Source organism: Chrysemys picta, chromosome 20, assembly GCF_011386835.1.
Source record: "Chrysemys picta bellii isolate R12L10 chromosome 20, ASM1138683v2, whole genome shotgun sequence".
NCBI lineage: Eukaryota > Metazoa > Chordata > Testudines > Emydidae > Chrysemys > Chrysemys picta.
The window spans coordinates 15,918,963-15,934,813 of record NC_088810.1 but is presented as its reverse complement, the minus strand read 5'-3'; the positions used below and the strand labels follow the sequence as shown (position 1 = coordinate 15,934,813).

The window sequence follows — 15,851 nt, the reverse complement described above, 5'->3', positions numbered from 1 at the left end:
AGCCCCCTGCTATCCCAGCCCTGGGTCCCCCCCACAGCTCTGCCCCTCTATCCTGACCCATAGCCCCCTGCTATCCCAGCCCTGGCTCGCCCCCACGCCACAGCTCTGCCCCTCAATCCCAACCCACAGCCCCCTTCTATCCCAGCCCTGGGTCCCCCCCCCCAGCTCTGCCCCTCAATCCTGACCCACAGCACCCTGCTATCCCAGCCCTGCGCTCCCCCCACAGCTCTGCCAATGCCCCTCAATCCCAACCCACAGCCTCCTGCTATCCCATCCCTGGGTTCCTCCCACAGCTCTGCCCCTCAGTCCTGACCCACAGCCCCCTGCTATCCCAGCCCTGGGTCCCCCATCCCTCCCACAGCTCTGGCCCTCAATCCCAACCCACAGCCCCCTGCTATCCCAGCCCTGGGTCTCGTCCCCCCTACAGCTCTGCCCCTCAATCCCAACCCACAGTCCCCTGCTATCCCAGCCCTGGGTCCGTCCCCCCCACAGCTCTGCCCCTCAATCCCGACCCACAGCCCCCTGCTATCCCAGCCCTGGGTTCCTCCCACAGCTCTGCCCCTCAGTCCCGACCCACAGCCCCCTGCTATCCCAGCCCTGGGTCCCCTATCCCCCCCACAGCTCTGGCCCTCAATCCCAACCCACAGCCCCCTGCTATCCGAGCCCTGGGTCTCGTCCCACCACAGCTCTGCCCCTCAATCCCAACCCACAGTCCCCTGCTATCCCAGCCCTGGGTCCCCACTCCCCACAGCTCTGCCCCTCAATCCCAACCCACAGCCCCCTGCTATCCCAGCCCTGGGTACCCCCCCCCCACAGCTCTGCCCCTCAATCCCAACCCACAGCCCCCTGCTATCCCAGCCCTGGCTCGCCCCCCCCAGCTCTGCCCCTCAATCCCGACCCACAGCCCCCTGCTATCCCAGCCCGGTGCTCCCCCGTGACTAAGTCCTAGCATGGTCCAGGCAGTTGTAGTTTTAACCCCTGCCAGCAGGTCGAGGTGTCACATTAAAACTACAGCTGCCTGCTCCCTGCGAGGGTTGTGCTGCGTTTCCAGCACCATGATCCGCGTCAGATGTCACCTGGGAGTCGTTCTGACCCCCGACTGGGCCTAGTGCGGTTTGAAATGCCGCCCTTCACCCCAGTGACGACCCAGCGCTCAGCTTTACCTGGTCGGTTCAGCCCCTGGAGGTGTACAAGCCCTCTGCCCTGCCTGGAGGTGGAGAAGGTGCTGACTGACTGTGACCTGGGCCCTGCTTAGACAGACCTTGATCCAGGCCCTGCAGATGGTCTCCTCTCCCTCCTTGCCCCTGACTGGGCAGCCACCCAAACTCTGGCACCCGGATCCTGCCTCAGGCTGCTCTTGGTGGGAATCGAGCCCCAAGCTTCCCTTATCACTGCGCTAACCTCTGCCAGCCAGGATACAGGAGGCTGGGAGCAGGTCAGCCTTGGAGGCCCAGCCATGGGGATTGATGAGAGCACACAACTCAGCCAGGCCACGGGGATCCCGGGGCTGACCGGGATGCGGATCTCACTGCTCACCCTGGTGTCTCTCTACCCGGCAGTGAGGAGGAGCTGACCCTAACGAGGGAGAATTCCATCCGGCGCCTGTACTCCAGCCACAGCGCCAGCACCCGCAACCAGGTGAGGGGGCCGGGAGAGTGGGCGGAGCCCAATGGGGAGGGAGTGGGGCACTGGCGGGGATATTCAGCCCCCACACTCACACCCACACTATTATGATGAATTTTCTCCCCATCCGATTTGCAGGGGAGCTGGCTCAGTAAAGAACCCAGCACCCCCTGCAGGAAACATGTGGAAAGACGAGTGAGGTTTGGGGACGGTAGACGGGGCAACCCAACCCCATGTGGGGCCAGGCCTCATGCAGTGTAACTGGGGGCAGCTACGCGGAGCCTGTAGGAGTCACTGGGGAGCAGCTGCCTGGGACCCATAGGGAGTCACTGGGGGGCAGCTGCCTGGCCCCATAGGAGATCACTGGGGGCAGCTACTCAGCCCTATAGAGGTAATTGGGGGCCCAGGGCAAAATCTGAAACCGAGCTCCCCCCACTCCCCAAAAAGGACCCTGCAGACAATAGAAGAATCCTGGCCATGGGTGCAGAGACACTGACGGGGGGTGCTGGGCTGGGGGCAGAGCCCGCCCCGCAAGGACCCTGCAGCAGTGACTCACCCATCCCGCAGGCCTGGGCCTGGCTCCATGTGTGGGGCATGGGGACCCAGCACGCGGGGTCGCAGCGCCGCTCAGCTTTGGCTCGGCTGCCCCTGCAGCGCGATGGATCTGAGCCAAGGAGCAGCCTTGTGCCCTGGCACCCAGTGCCGCAGCGCCACTGATTCCAATGCCACGGGCTCGGGGGCCCTCTCAAACATGGGCCTGGGGCAAACTGCCCCTTTCACCCTGCCCTGGCTGGCCCTGGCGGGGGGGAGGCTGCCGGGACCAGGCGTTTGTCACCCTCCCTCTCTCTCTGTTTTTCAGACAGAGGAAACCCTGCACCTGCGGGGGGACAGCCGGCAGGGAAGCCTGCGGGGGGACAGCCTGCGCGGCACCAGCATCTGCTCCGTCATGGTGAGGCGCGGCCCTGGGGGGGGCCCTCTCACTCAGCTCGCCCTGCAGGGTGGCTCCCGTTGCTCCTGTCCTGTGCTGATTCCCTTGGAGCTCGGAGTCGCAGCCCCTGGGGAGGTGGCCGCGGGAGCCCCATGCAGAGTCCTGTGGGGTCAGGAGTTGGACGGGGATTGGTGTCCAGGGGGACCCCTCCCACCCTTTGGAGCCCCTGCAGCCGGTGGCTTGGCCTGAGCTACGGGGGCCCAGGCTGCCTTGAAAAGCGATGGTCCAGGCCCCCATGATGCACCTCCCTGTGGCTCCCCCTGGCCAACGCTGGGGGGCAGGTGGTCCCTAGTGCAAAGCCCCATGTGCAGCCAGGGAGACATGAATCATATCTCGGCCTGATGCCAAGCAGCCTGGACACCTGTGGCCCTCTGCCATCGGCTGGTGCTGCGCCAGCCACAGGCCCCTTGGCACTTCCAGCAGGCGGGAGAAGGTCGGCCTGCTGCAGGCAGTGACAGCAGGGCCACGCGGCCCCCACGGGCCTGCGGAGACGGGCTCCCTGCTCTGGCACACGTGTGGACACGCTTCCGCACACCCAGACACCCTCACACGCATCCCTCCTCACACATGGCTTCACACCCGCTGGCTCACACACACACACACCTCCGATTGGGGACACAGTCGTGCGTCTCACACTCACAAGCCCCCCCCCCCCCCCCCGTGCCCGCACACCCGTCCAGCCTACGCCCACCCCCACCCACTTGCATGCATGCTCACCATCATCACATTTCAGCCCAGAGCAAACCCCTGGTGCCTCGGGCCCTGAACCCTGCCAGAGCAAAGGGGAGCTGGGCTCAGACCCCCGCTGCATGACGGGCAGGGCGCCCAGCCCCCAAAGAGCAGGTCTCCTGGCTGAAGTTACGCTGACCCCTACTGGCCTGGGCTGGGAGGGCCACAAATCATGCACTGACAATGGATATTCGGACTCCTATGGCTCTCCCCAGGAGGGGAGAGGGTTTCCCAGCAGGTGTGTGTGGGGGGGGAATGCTGTTCCTCCGAGTCCTGACCTGCTCTTCTCAGCCAGTGGCTAGACAGCCCTGTCCCTAGCCACAGCGCCACCCAGTGGCTGCCCCGGGATCTCCCCAGGGATCAGGGCCGGTGCTACCATTAAGGCAAACTAGGCGGTTGCCTAGGGCGTCAAGATTTGGGGCACCAAAAAGCGGTGCCCCCAATTTTTTTTACAGCGTTCCTCCCCAAGCGCGCGGTCGCCGCTCCACTTCTCCCGCCTCCCAGGCTTGCAGCGCCAATCAGCTGTTTGGCGCCGCAAGCCTGGGAGGGGAGGAGAATTAGAGCGGGGGCGGCGTGCTCGGGGAGGAGGCGGAGCAGAGGTGAGCTGGGGTGGGGAGCTGCCGCACGGCTCCCCGGCCCGGGGGGAGCTGCCGCGGGGGGGGGGGAGGGGGCGCTAAGGGCGGGGGGGGAGCTGCCGTGGGGGGGTCGCCTCAGGGCGGAGGGGGGGAGCAGGGAGCTGCCGTAGGGCGGGGGGGGGCCCCGCAAGGTTGAAGTTTCGCCTAGGGCGCGAAACTTCCTTGCACCGGCCCTGGCAGGGATTAGCGAGCAGCCAGAGGGTGAGGGTGGGAGGAGGTGTTCCGGGAAGTGCCCTCCCCCCAGCTCAGCCGTTGTCTCCCCCGACTCAGAGCGAGGAGGCAGAGGGACGCAGCTACTCCACCCTGTCGACGGTGCGGGAGATTGAGACGCAGACGGAGCAGCCCCCGGCCCCAGCGCCCGCCCCGGAGGAGGAGAAGGAGGAGAAGGAGAAAGAGAGGGAGGAGGAAGAGGAGGAGGAGGAGCGGGAGGAGAACACCATCAAGGCGGCCATGACCCACTTTGTGCAGGAGAACGGCACGCTGCGGGCCAAGCCCACCACCAACGGCATCTACATCAACGGGCGGGGCCACCTGGTGTGAGCCCAGGGCCACAGGCACAGACTGGCCTGGTGCTGCGCAGGGCCGGGCCCTGGACACACGGATGCCCCCTGCAGCCTGCCAGCCCCTCCCGCTGCGACTGACCTACTGAGCCCTTGTACAGACAGCCTGCCCCGGCTCTGGATTTCTGGGGAGGGCGGATCAGGTTCACTGTGGGGCAAAAGGGCCCCTGGCCAATGGGGGGGTCCCCTGCCCCCCCATTGGTCCTTGCTTCATGCAACAGCCTCCCAGCTTCTCTGCATGGGATGTTTCCTGGCTGGCCCCGAGGGCCCCATGCTGTTCACAAGTCAGCTCCTCCCTCTGACCCTCGCCGCAGTGGGGCTGGAGGATATGGTATTTGCCTGCCCTGTCCTCTCTATCCCCAGAGGCAGGACTAGCCAGGATCGGCTCTGACGGCTTGGGGGGCTGCCTACATCCGACTGGGGGTAACAACTGTGGGATCAGAGGTGGAGAGGGCACTTTACGCTGCCTCCTGTAGTTGGCGCTGTCAGAGCCATTGCATCTGGCCCAGGCGGCACTCAGAGCCGCGCCCCCAGCACGGTGCGAGGGTGGGACCCCAGCCCTCTGCCGAGTCTGTCCTCTGGGCGACCCTGGGGACAGGCCGCCCCACGCTGCTCCCCGGAGAGCCCCCGGCTTCCTGTGCCATTCCTGGGATGTCTCCGTGCTCTGCGGTGCCCACCAATGGCCGCGGGCGGACTGGAGTCAAGGGCAAGTGACCATGGAGACACCCCAGCAGGGGCATTTGAGGGCGGGGGAATCGGCACCACCAGTTGGGCAAGAGGAACCCCAGCGCCTGCCTCAGCCCCATGCACACAGCCCGCCCCATGGGGCTCAGCATCTTGGCAAGGCAGGGGTGCGATGAACACTGGGGTGTGGGAGGGTCTGAACCAAGACTGAGGGACACAGACAGCCCCTGTGGTTCTTTCGGCCCTCTAGCTCCCTGCCTGGGTCCCACAGTTACAGATGGGGCTGCTGAGAACACTGGAGAAGGCTGCCCCCCTGGCCTCACCAGCGCCACTGGGCCCGACCCCGGAGCTAATCTGGGCCCAGCCGGGGTTCAGGGGTGCTCGCCCTGGGTGGTTTAATGGAGGTAAAACTTCTCTGGTCCTGGGATTCTGGTGGGGGGAGCGGGGCTCGGAGGGTCTCCAAATACTTTGAGAGGGTTCGAGTTCACCAAAGGTTTTTTTCCTGGTTGTTTAAAGCCATGGGGCTTCCCCCTCCCCCACCTCAGTGTAATGCACAAGTATTTTAAACCCTTGGGTTTCTAGTGAAAGGGGCCCCAACCCCCCAAAGCCGAGCCTCACCCTGTGTGCCCGCGTGGTCGGGAGCAGGGATTGAACTGGGGACCTGCAGAGCTAACAGGTCGAGTGTGAACCGAAAGGCGAAGGCCCTGAGCTGGGTGACACCTGCTGGGTTACACAGCTGGGCTGCGTTTGAGTCTTTCCCTGGGGTTTCTCTCCTTGGCAGAGTACAAACAGGCTGAGCCCCAGTGGGACCCCAGCAGGTTTGAACCCGGGCCCAGTGCATTCTCCCAGCCCTGGTCCACACAGCCCCATGGCCAGATCATCGCGCCCGCCGGTCCCGCTCTCCTCTGTGCCCACGCAGGGTGCTGGCATTGGCAAAGCAGCTGGGGTTGAAGCCTGAGGGCTGTCCCTGCCCAGCAATGGCCTTGTTCCTGCTGGGGTAGGGGCCTGTTTGCAGACCCAACACTCACCAGGGGGGGGAGTTTTTGTAAGGAGGGGGAAGTTGGGCCATTTGTCTAATTCCTTAACAGAACGACGGTTCGGTGACCCTTCAGCGGATGCTGGGCCACGGTTCCCCCAAGGTGGCCCCACCCTGCTCCCCTCGGAGTCAGTGGCAAACCTCTCCCCCCGATGATCTGGTCATTGGCAAAGAGGCTGGTTCATCCCCACGCTGATGCTGCAGCCCTGCACAGGAGACTCCACAGAAGGACCAACCGGAGCCTTGCCATTGACCCCCCCCCTCCCTCCACCCCCGGGCTTTCGATCAGGCTCTGTGTCGTCTTCCTCCCACGGCCAATATTTTGGGGAGGGCCCCTGCCGAGCAGACCCTGTCCCCGACAGCAGGAGATAGGGTGACCAGACAGCAAGTGTGAAAAATCGGGACGGGAGTGGGGGGTCATAGGAGCCTGTATAAGAAAAAGACCCCAAAATCGGGACTGTCCCTATAAAATCGGGACCTCTGGTGACCCTAACGGGAGAGCACATGTGGCCCGGAGGAGTGACTGGGCTTAGCGTCAGGCCGGGTGGAACCTCCCGCAGCGTGAAGTCCATGGAAGGGCGCCGGGGACGGATTTGAATCCTGGTCTCTGGGTACCAGGAATCAGATCAAGGATACTCCAGGCCGAGTCTGGCCTGGTGTGGAATGCTGCTGCCCCCTGGTGGCAATATTTATAACGTTTTTATGTATGGTTTATTTCTATGTTTTGCTGCCCCTCCATGGGCCACTCTCAGGGCAAGAAAGACCCAGGGTGGTGGGGTCGAAAGCAATGAGCGTCGGCCTAACCCGGCTCCGAGGTAAAACCCTTGCTGGCTTCAGCAGGGGTGGAGTTAGGGCTTCAAGAAAGCCCTGCTCGGTACGCAGGTAACGCTCCCTATCTGCCTGGCCAGCGGGAAGAGGGCATGCCCTGGGGGAGCTGAGAGAGATGGGAAAGTGGAGGAGTGGGGATGGGGCTTTTCCACGCTGTAGAAACAGAGGGTTTGCAGCCTTGGCTCAGACCCCTGGCCCGTCTCATCCGGTCTCCTCACCCCCTGTGAGATTGGACCAGACCACGGGTTCGTCTAGGCCCCAATCCAAAGCCCAGCAAAGTCAGTGGGCGTCTTTCCATTGACTTCTGGGACTAGTGGCGCAGACGCCACATCCCGCATCGCACTTCCACCAATGGCCAATGCCTGATCCTTCAGCTAAAGGCAAGCCCTGGTGCTAGTAGTTGGCTTTGCCATGCCCCCGGATCCCTGCCATCTGGCGCCTCAAAGCATGAGACTGGTTCTTACCTTCAAACTGTCTTGGGAAGGGAAAGGAAATCAGGTTTTAAAAAAATCCCAAAGGTGCAATTTGGAGTCCCGTCTCCAAAGCCACCAGCAGCAGAGACGCACAGACAAACAGGCTGGCTGCCAGCATCCATCTCTCTGAGCATGGTTTTGGCGGGGAAGGAAATACCCATCTCCCGAGAGCTACGCTGGGCACGAGCCCAGGTCGATGTCAGAGGGGCAGGGATGGTTTGATTGTGTTGCATTTTTGATTCCGAGGGGTTTGGGGGTAGTCTCTGGAGTTAGCGGAGGGGATTCCAAGTTCTGTAAATGTGTGTGTATATAGAGCTCCCTATCTATGTGTATATAGATGTATATGCGCGTTCTTTTTTGTTATATGCACTGCTGGTTTCGTAAATAAATTCCCCATTTGGCACCCTGGGACTTCCGGGTTAGTCCCTTTTGCTTGTCTCCTTGGGGGCTCCTGGCCTGGCTGAAGCAGCCAAACGGGCAGGGTAGAGACCAGAGAACCTCAGAGCAAATGGCCCGGAGCTGGAGCGGAGAAAAGGAATAAATATGAGCACTTGGCTTTCACCCACATGGGCAGTGACTGGGTTTGGTGCCCATGGCAGGGTTGTGTGAGACTGGGAGAGGGAGCGACAGAGACCTGTGACTTGTGCGAGTGTACATATACATGTGATTGTACATGCATGCACTTGTGATTGTGTGTTTACATGTGTGTGATTGCATTTACATGCATGCTTTATGCATGCCAATGTGAGTTTGTGTGTTTGCATGCATGTGATTGCATGTGAGTGTGTGTGTGTGCACACATATGTTTTATGTGTGTAGTTTTGTTAGAATCATAGAATATTAGGGTTGGAAGAGATCTCAGGAAGTCATCTAGTCCAATCCCCTGCTCAAAGCAGGACCAACACCAACTAAATCATCCCAGCCAGGGCTTTGTCAAGCCGGGCCTTAAAAACCTCTAAGGATGGAGATTCCACCACCTCCCTAGGGAACCCATTCCAGTGCTTCACCACCCTCCTAGTGAAATAGTGTTTCCTAATATCCAACCTAGACCTCCCCCACTGCAACTTGAGACCATTGCTCCTTGTTCTGTCATCTGCCACCACTGAGAACAGCCGAGCTCCATCCTCTTTGGAACCCCCCTTCAGGTAGTTGAAGGATTATCAAATCCCCCCTCACTCTTCTCTTCTGCAGACTAAATAACCCCAGTTCCCTCAGCCTCTCCTCATAAATCATGTGCCCCACCCCCCTAATCATTTCCGTTGCCCTCCGCTGGACTCCCTCCAATTTGTCCACGTCCCTTCTGTAGTGGGGGAACCAAAACTAGACGCAATATTTTAGGTGTGGCCTCACCAGTACCGAATAGAGGGGAATAATCACGTCCCTCAATCTGCTGGCAATGCTCCTATTAATACAGCCCAATATGCCGTTGGCCTTCTTGGCAACAAGAGCACACTGCTGACTCATATCCAGCTTCTCGTCCACTGTAATCCCCAGGTCCTTTTCTGCAGAACTGCTGCTTAGCCACTCGGTCCCCAGCCTGTAACAGTGAATGGGATTCTTCCTTCCGAAGTGCAGGACTCTGCACTTGTCCTTGTTGAAGCTCATCAGATTTCTTTTGGCCCAATCCTCCAATTTGTCTAGGTCACTCTGGACCCTATCCCTACCCTACAGCACATCTACCTCTCCTCCCAGCTTAGTGTCATCTGCAAACTTGCTGATTGTGCAGTTCATCCCATCATCCAGATCATTAATAAAGATGTTGAACAAAACTGGCCCCAGGACCGACCCTTGGGGCACTCCGCTTGATACCGACTGCCAACTAGACATTGAGCCGTTGATCACTACCCGTTTAGCCCGACAATCTAGCCAGCTTTCTATCCATTTTATAGTCTATTCATCCAATCCATACGTCTTTAATTTGCTGGCAAGAATACTGTGGGAGACCGTAACTTTCACTCCATGCATCTGAAGAAGTGAGGTTTTTTACCCACGAAAATTTATGCCCAAATAAATCTTAGTTTTTAAGGTGCCACCGAATTCCTTGTTGTTCGTATCAAAAGCTTTGCTGAAGTCAAGATATATCACATCCACCCCTTTCCCCATATCCACAGAGCCAGTCATCTCATCAGAGAAGACAATCAGGTTGGTCAGGCATGACTTGCCCATGTTGACTGTTCCTGATCACCTTCCTTTCCTCCAAGTGCTTCAAAATGGATTCCTTGAGGACCTGCTCCGTGATTTTGCCAGGGACTGAAGTGAGGCTGATCGGTCTGTAGTTCCCCGGGTTCTCTTTCTTCCCTTTTATAAAGATGGGCACTATATTTGCCTTTTTCCAATCGTCTGGGACCTCCGCCGATCACCACGAATTTTCAAAGATAATGGCCAATGGCTCTGCAATCACATCAGTCAACTCCCTCGGCACCCTCGGATGCATTAGATCTGGACCCATGGACTTGTGATTGCGTCTGGGAGTGCGTCTGGGATTGTCTTCACTGCAAAGTCAGCTTGTGTTCTGGCAACACGCCTTTCGTCCACACACACAAGCCCCTCCCTCGGGTGTAGTGGTGCTGGCAGAGCCGGCTTTAGGAAGTGCGGGGCCCGATTCAAACAGTTTTGACAGGGCCCCGGCAGGGATGACTGAAAAAAAAAAACCCACGTAAAAAAACATGTGGGGCTTGTTCTCACCGGGCGGCACTCGTAGTCTTCGGCGGTTTGTCCTTCACTCGCTCCGGGTCTTTGGTGGCACTGAAGGACCTGCTTCTGAAGTGCTGCCGAAGACCCAGAGCGAGTGAAGGACCCGCCGCTGAAGTGCCGCCGAAGACCCGGAGTGCTGCCGGGTGAGTAAAAATTAAAAAGGAGCCTCTAGCCAGGGAAGGGATTCTCGGCCACTTGCCCCCACCCCGGCGGCCCTGCCACTGGGCGCGGGGCCCTCTTAGGCGCGGGGCCCTCTTAGGCGCGGGGCCCGATTCGGGGGAATTGGTGGAATTGGCCTAAAGCCGGCCCTGGGTGCTGGGCATTCAAGCTGGCCACTTCTGCAGGGCTAAATGATAAAGCCCAAGTGAGCCCAACCTGTCAGCTGCTAACACAACCACTCTGCAGTGTGGATGGGTGTCAAAGTCTGTGTGTGTGTGTAGCAGTGTGTGTGTATCTGTATATGATGAGTATGTATGTGTTTGTATCTGTGTGTGTGTGTATCAGTGTGTGTGTATCTGTATATGAGTATATGTGTATGTGTATCTGTGTGGGTATCCATGTGCGTGCATGTGTATCAGTATGTGTGTGTATCTGTATATGTGTATCAGTGTGTGTATCTGTATGTGATGACAAGTATCAGAGGGGTAGCCGTGTTAGTCTGAATCTGTAAAAAGCAACAGAGGGTCCTGTGGCACCTTTAAGACTAACAGAAGTATTGGGAGCATAAGCTTTCGTGGGTAAGAACCTCACTTCTTCAGATGCAAGTAATGGAAATCTTCAGAGGCAGGTATAAATCAGTATGGAGATAACGAGGTTAGTTCAATCAGGGAGGGTGAGGTGCTCTGCTAGCAGTTGAGGTGTGAACACCAAGGGAGGAGAAACTGCTTCTGTAGTTGGATAGCCATTCACAGTCTTTGTTTAATCCTGATCTGATGGTGTCAAATTTGCAAATGAACTGGAGCTCAGCAGTTTCTCTTTGGAGTCTGGTCCTGAAGTTTTTTTGCTGTAAGATGGCTACCTTTACATCTGCTATTGTGTGGCCAGGGAGGTTGAAGTGTTCTCCTACAGGTTTTTGTATATTGCCATTCCTGATATCTGACTTGTGTCCATTTATCCTCTTGCGTAGTGACTGTCCAGTTTGGCCAATGTACATAGCAGAGGGGCATTGCTGGCACATGATGGCATATATAACATTGGTGGACGTGCAGGTGAATGAGCCGGTGATGTTGTAGCTGATCTGGTTAGGTCCTGTGATGGTGTTGCTGGTGTAGATATGTGGGCAGAGTTGGCATCGAGGTTTGTTGCATGGGTTGGTTCCTGAGTTAGAATTGTTATGGTGCGGTGCGTGGTTGCTGGTGAGAATATGCTTAAGGTTGGCAGGTTGTCTGTGGGCGAGGACTGGCCTGCCTCCCAAGGTCTGTGAGAGTGAGGGATTATTGTCCAGGATGGGTTGTAGATCACTGATGATGCATTGGAGAGGTTTAAGCTGAGGACTGTAGGTGATGGCCAGTGGAGTTCTGTTGGTTTCTTTTTTGGGCCTGTCTTGTAGCAGGAGGCTTCTGGGTACACGTCTGGCTCTGTTGATTTGTTTCTTTATTTCCTTGTGTGGGTATCGTAGTTTTGAGAATGCTTGGTGAAGATCTTGTAGGTGTTGGTCTCTGTCTGAGGGGTTGGAGCAGATGCGATTGTACCTCAGTGCTTGGCTGTAGACGATGGATCGTGTGGTGTGACCGGGGTGGAAGCTGGAGGCGTGAAGGTAGGCGTAGCGGTCGGTGGGTTTTCGGTATAGGGTGGTGTTAATGTGGCCATCGCTTATTTGTACGGTGGTGTCTAGGAAGTGGACCTCCCGTGTAGTTTGGTCCAGGCTGAGGTTGATGGTGGGGTGGAAGCTGTTGAAATCATGGTGGAATTCTTCCAGGGTCTCCTTCCCATGGGTCCAGATGATGAAGATGTCATCAATATAGCGTAGGTAGAGAAGGGGCATGAGTGGACGAGAGCTGAGGAAACGTTGTTCCAGGTCAGCCATAAAAATGTTGGCATATTGTGGGGCCATGCGGGTGCCCATAGCGGTGCCACTGGTCTGGCGGTATATATTGTCACCAAATTTGAAATAATTGTGCGTGAGGATAAAGTCACAGAGCTCAGCAATAAGTTGTGCTGTGTCATCATCAGGGATACTGTTCCTGACAGCTTGTATTCCATCTGTGTGTGGGATGTTTGTGTAGAGAGCCTCTACATCCATGGTGGCTAGGATGGTATTTTCTGGGAGGTCACCAATGCATTGTAGTTTTCTCAGGAAATCTGTGGTGTCACGGAGATAGCTGGGAGTGCTGGTGGCGTAGGGTCTGAGTAGGGAGTCCACATATCCAGACAGTCCTTCAGTGAGAGTGCCAATGCCCGAGATGATGGGGCGTCCAGGATTTCCAGGTTTGTGGATCTTAGGTAGTAGATAGAATAACCCCGGTCGGGGCTCTAAGGGTATGTTGATTTGTTCCTGTGTTAGTGTAGGGAGTGTCCTGAGTAGATGGTGCAGTTTCTTAGTGTATTCCTCAGTGGGATCTGAGGAAAGTGGCCTGTAGAATTTGGTATTGGAGAGTTGTCTGGCAGCCTCCTTCTGGTAGTCAGACCTGTTCATGATGACAACAGCACCTCCTTTATCAGCCTCTTTGATGATAATGTCAGGGTGGTTTCTGAGACTGTGGATGGCATTGCGTTCTGCACGACTTAGGTTATGAGGCAAGCGATGTTGTTTTTCCACAATTTCTGCCTGTGCATGTCGGCGGAAGCATTCTATGTATAGGTCCAGACTGTTATTTCGACCCTCAGGAGGAGTCCATGTGGAGTTCTTCTTCCTGTGTTGTTGTATATGTGTAGCTATGTATGTGTATCAGTGTGTGTGTATCCATGTGTATGTGTGTGGGTGTGTATTTTAGTATATGAGTATCTGTGTATGTGTATCAGTGTGTGTGTGTGTACCTGTGTGTGTGTATCAGTGTGTATATGTGTATCAGTGTGTGTGTATCCATGTGTATGTGTGTGGGTGTGTATTAGTATATGAGTATCTGTGTATGTGTATCAGTGTGTGTGTGTGTACCTGTGTGTGTGTATCAGTGTGTATATGTGTATCAGTGTGTGTGTATCCGTGTGTATGTGTGTGGGTGTGTATTAGTATATGAGTATCTGTGTATGTGTATCAGTGTGTGTGTGTACCTGTGTGTGTGTATCAGTGTGTATATGTGTATCAGCATGTGTGTGTATCCGTGTGTATGTGTGTGGGTGTGTATTAGTATATGAGTATCTGTGTATGTGTATCAGTGTGTGTGTGTACCTGTGTGTGTGTATCAGTGTGTATATGTGTATCAGTGTGTGTATATCTGTGTGTATGTGTGTGTGTGTATTAGTATATGAGTATCTGTGTATGTGTATCAGTGTGTGTGTGTACCTGTGTGTGTGTATCAGTGTGTATATGTGTATCAGTGTGTGTGTATCCGTGTGTATGTGTGTGGGTGTGTATTAGTATATGAGTATCTGTGTATGTGTATCAGTGTGTGTGTGTACCTGTGTGTGTGTATCAGTGTGTATATGTGTATCAGTGTGTGTATATCTGTGTGTATGTGTGTGTGGGTGTGTATTAGTATATGAGTATCTGTGTATGTGTATCAGTGTGTGTGTGTATCTGTGTGTGTGTATCAGTGTGTATGTGTGTGGGTGTGTATTAGTATATGAGTATCTGTGTATGTGTATCAGTGTGTGTGTGTACCTGTGTGTGTGTATCAGTGTGTATATATGTATCAGTGTGTGTATATCTGTGTGTATGTGTGTGTGGGTGTGTATTAGTATATGAGTACCTGTGTGTGTGTATCAGTGTGTATATGTGTATCAGTGTGTGTATATCTGTGTGTATGTGTGTGTGGGTGTGTATTAGTATATGAGTATCTGTGTATGTGTATCAGTGTGTGTCAAAGTCTCAGGGCCAATGGAAATGTTTCCTTCCAAGCCCAAGTCGATGCTGTTGGAGGAGCCGATCCCTGTCCTGCGTCATGCAGCATCTTCCCGGTGTGCAGCATCTGTGGCTAGGGGCCGAGGGGGAGGCTGGCGCTGGAGGACTGAGCCACGACACAGACGGTGGGAGCCCCTCAGCTCTATAAAGGGAACTGAGGAAACTCTTGAGAGCTGGGATCTGGGCCAGCCTCCCTTGGCTCCTGCCTTGGAGCGGCGGGCGGGCGGGCGTGTGTCGAAACCTGCTGTTCCCACCCTCACTCCAAGGGAGTTTGTTAAACTTGCATGAGAGCTAAAGCGATGACAAATCGCTCCCTGGCGCGCCGTGCAGCAGGCTGCTAGCCCTTTACAATGCATTTCTACCTGCCTTTCGCTAGCACGGGCCTTGCTGGCCTTTAAACTCCCCTCCCACCGGGCAGTAACCCTGCCTGGGCTGAGGGATGCTCTCCTGCCTGTGGAGAGTGCTTGGGGTCTCCACTCTGACAGCACCCAGCACCGCGGCCTGGTGACCCACGCGAAGACTGGTTCCTAAGGGCGCCCCTATTGGTACACGCAGGGATTGCGCCAGTCCCAGTTCTCCGGATGTGGAAGTGAACCAGGGGGGCTCCATCCAGGGAGGTGGCCTGTAGTAGCACCGCTCTCTCCCAAGTTAACGAAGGGTTGGCAAGAGTCTAAGACCACAGGACTGGTATCGAGGGAGACGAAGGTGAGAAGACCCCACTCAACGTCAAAACTTGGGTGTGTGAGTCTCTCTGTGTGTGTTGGATTTGGAGCCCTTTCCAAGGTGTGTGTACGACTCTGTGTGTGTCTGCTGGATTTGGATCCCTTGTGTTTGTGACTCGTGTGTGTGTGTTAGATTTGGATCTATTTCCAAGGTGTGCGTGTGTGACTCTCTGTAGGTGTTCGTGTGTGTGGCCATGTGTGTGTCTGCATGTGTTGGATTTGGATCCCCTTCCATGGTGTGTGTGTGTGTGTGTGTGTGTGAGTCCATGTGTGCATGGGAGCCGATGCGTGGGTGAGTGACTCCGTGTGTCTGAGGCTGACAGGCCGTAGGTGTGAATCCACGTGTGCCAGCTTTGGATTCCCGTCCATGGGTGTGCGTGCGACCCCGGTGGGGTGGGTCTGTGTGTGTGTGGTATTTGTTTTGCACCCTGTGGTTTCTTGAAGATGCTTGGGCAGGAAGTTAGCTTGGAGGCAGCAGAACTCACTTCCTGCCGGGTGCCGATCCCCAGCCCTGACAGCGAACAGGAGTGCAACGGTGCAACGCGTTTTACGTCAGGCCTGGGCCTCGGCAGCTTCCTCTCTTGGGTGCTGCTTCCGCTGCTGAGCCGCCCGGCCGGGGGCTCCCCACACCCTGGGGCTGGGTTTTCAGGGCTTCGTTCCCAGGCCACAGACTCTCTCTGGACTGATTTCTCGTTTGGATCCAGCCCAAGCGAAGATTTCGGCAGCCAGAGGTTGATGCTGTAGAGGCGACTATGGGGTGGATTTGAGGAAGAGACACCTCCGCGGGGCCGCTCGGTGAATGGCAGCCATCAAAGGGGCCGTGGGCTGAGGATTTCCTCACCGGCCCGCCCAGCCCCCATGTGGGCCAGGTGGTCCCAG

General features: G+C 56.6%; 2 protein-coding genes across 4 annotated transcripts in view; one reads left to right on the top strand and one right to left on the bottom strand.

Moving 5' to 3' along the window:
• NECTIN4 (nectin cell adhesion molecule 4) overlaps nucleotides 1–7,967 on the top strand; it is a 51,176-nt gene extending 43,209 nt beyond the window's left edge. For 2 of the 3 annotated variants that reach the window (XM_065573690.1, XM_065573688.1), the window contains exons 7-9: nucleotides 1,560–1,638; nucleotides 2,483–2,572; nucleotides 4,246–4,664. In XM_065573690.1, coding sequence (XP_065429762.1) covers nucleotides 1,560–1,638; nucleotides 2,483–2,572; nucleotides 4,246–4,515 — 439 coding nt within the window. In that variant the 3' untranslated portion in view covers nucleotides 4,516–4,664. Of the gene's footprint in view, nucleotides 1–1,559; nucleotides 1,639–2,482; nucleotides 2,573–4,245 lie in introns of all 3 variants that reach the window. The other variant, XM_065573689.1, reaches the window with a different exon arrangement.
• A 2,923-nt stretch (nucleotides 7,968–10,890) lies between these two features.
• On the bottom strand, nucleotides 10,891–15,847 carry LOC135976907 (uncharacterized). Its single transcript, XM_065574703.1, has 2 exons — nucleotides 14,099–15,847; nucleotides 10,891–13,896 (listed from the first exon to the last, which is right to left on the bottom strand). Exon 2 carries the CDS (start codon nucleotides 12,883–12,885, stop codon nucleotides 11,074–11,076), a length of 1,812 nt encoding a protein of 603 aa, XP_065430775.1. The 5' UTR covers nucleotides 12,886–13,896; nucleotides 14,099–15,847; the 3' UTR covers nucleotides 10,891–11,073.
• Nucleotides 15,848–15,851: the final 4 nt, after the last annotated feature.

What these genes read in the sequence shown, in the direction of transcription:
- LOC135976907 (XM_065574703.1), bottom strand. Translation starts at nt 12,885, where the DNA reads ATGAACAGGTCTGACTACCAGAAGGAGGCTGCCAGACAACTCTCCAAT.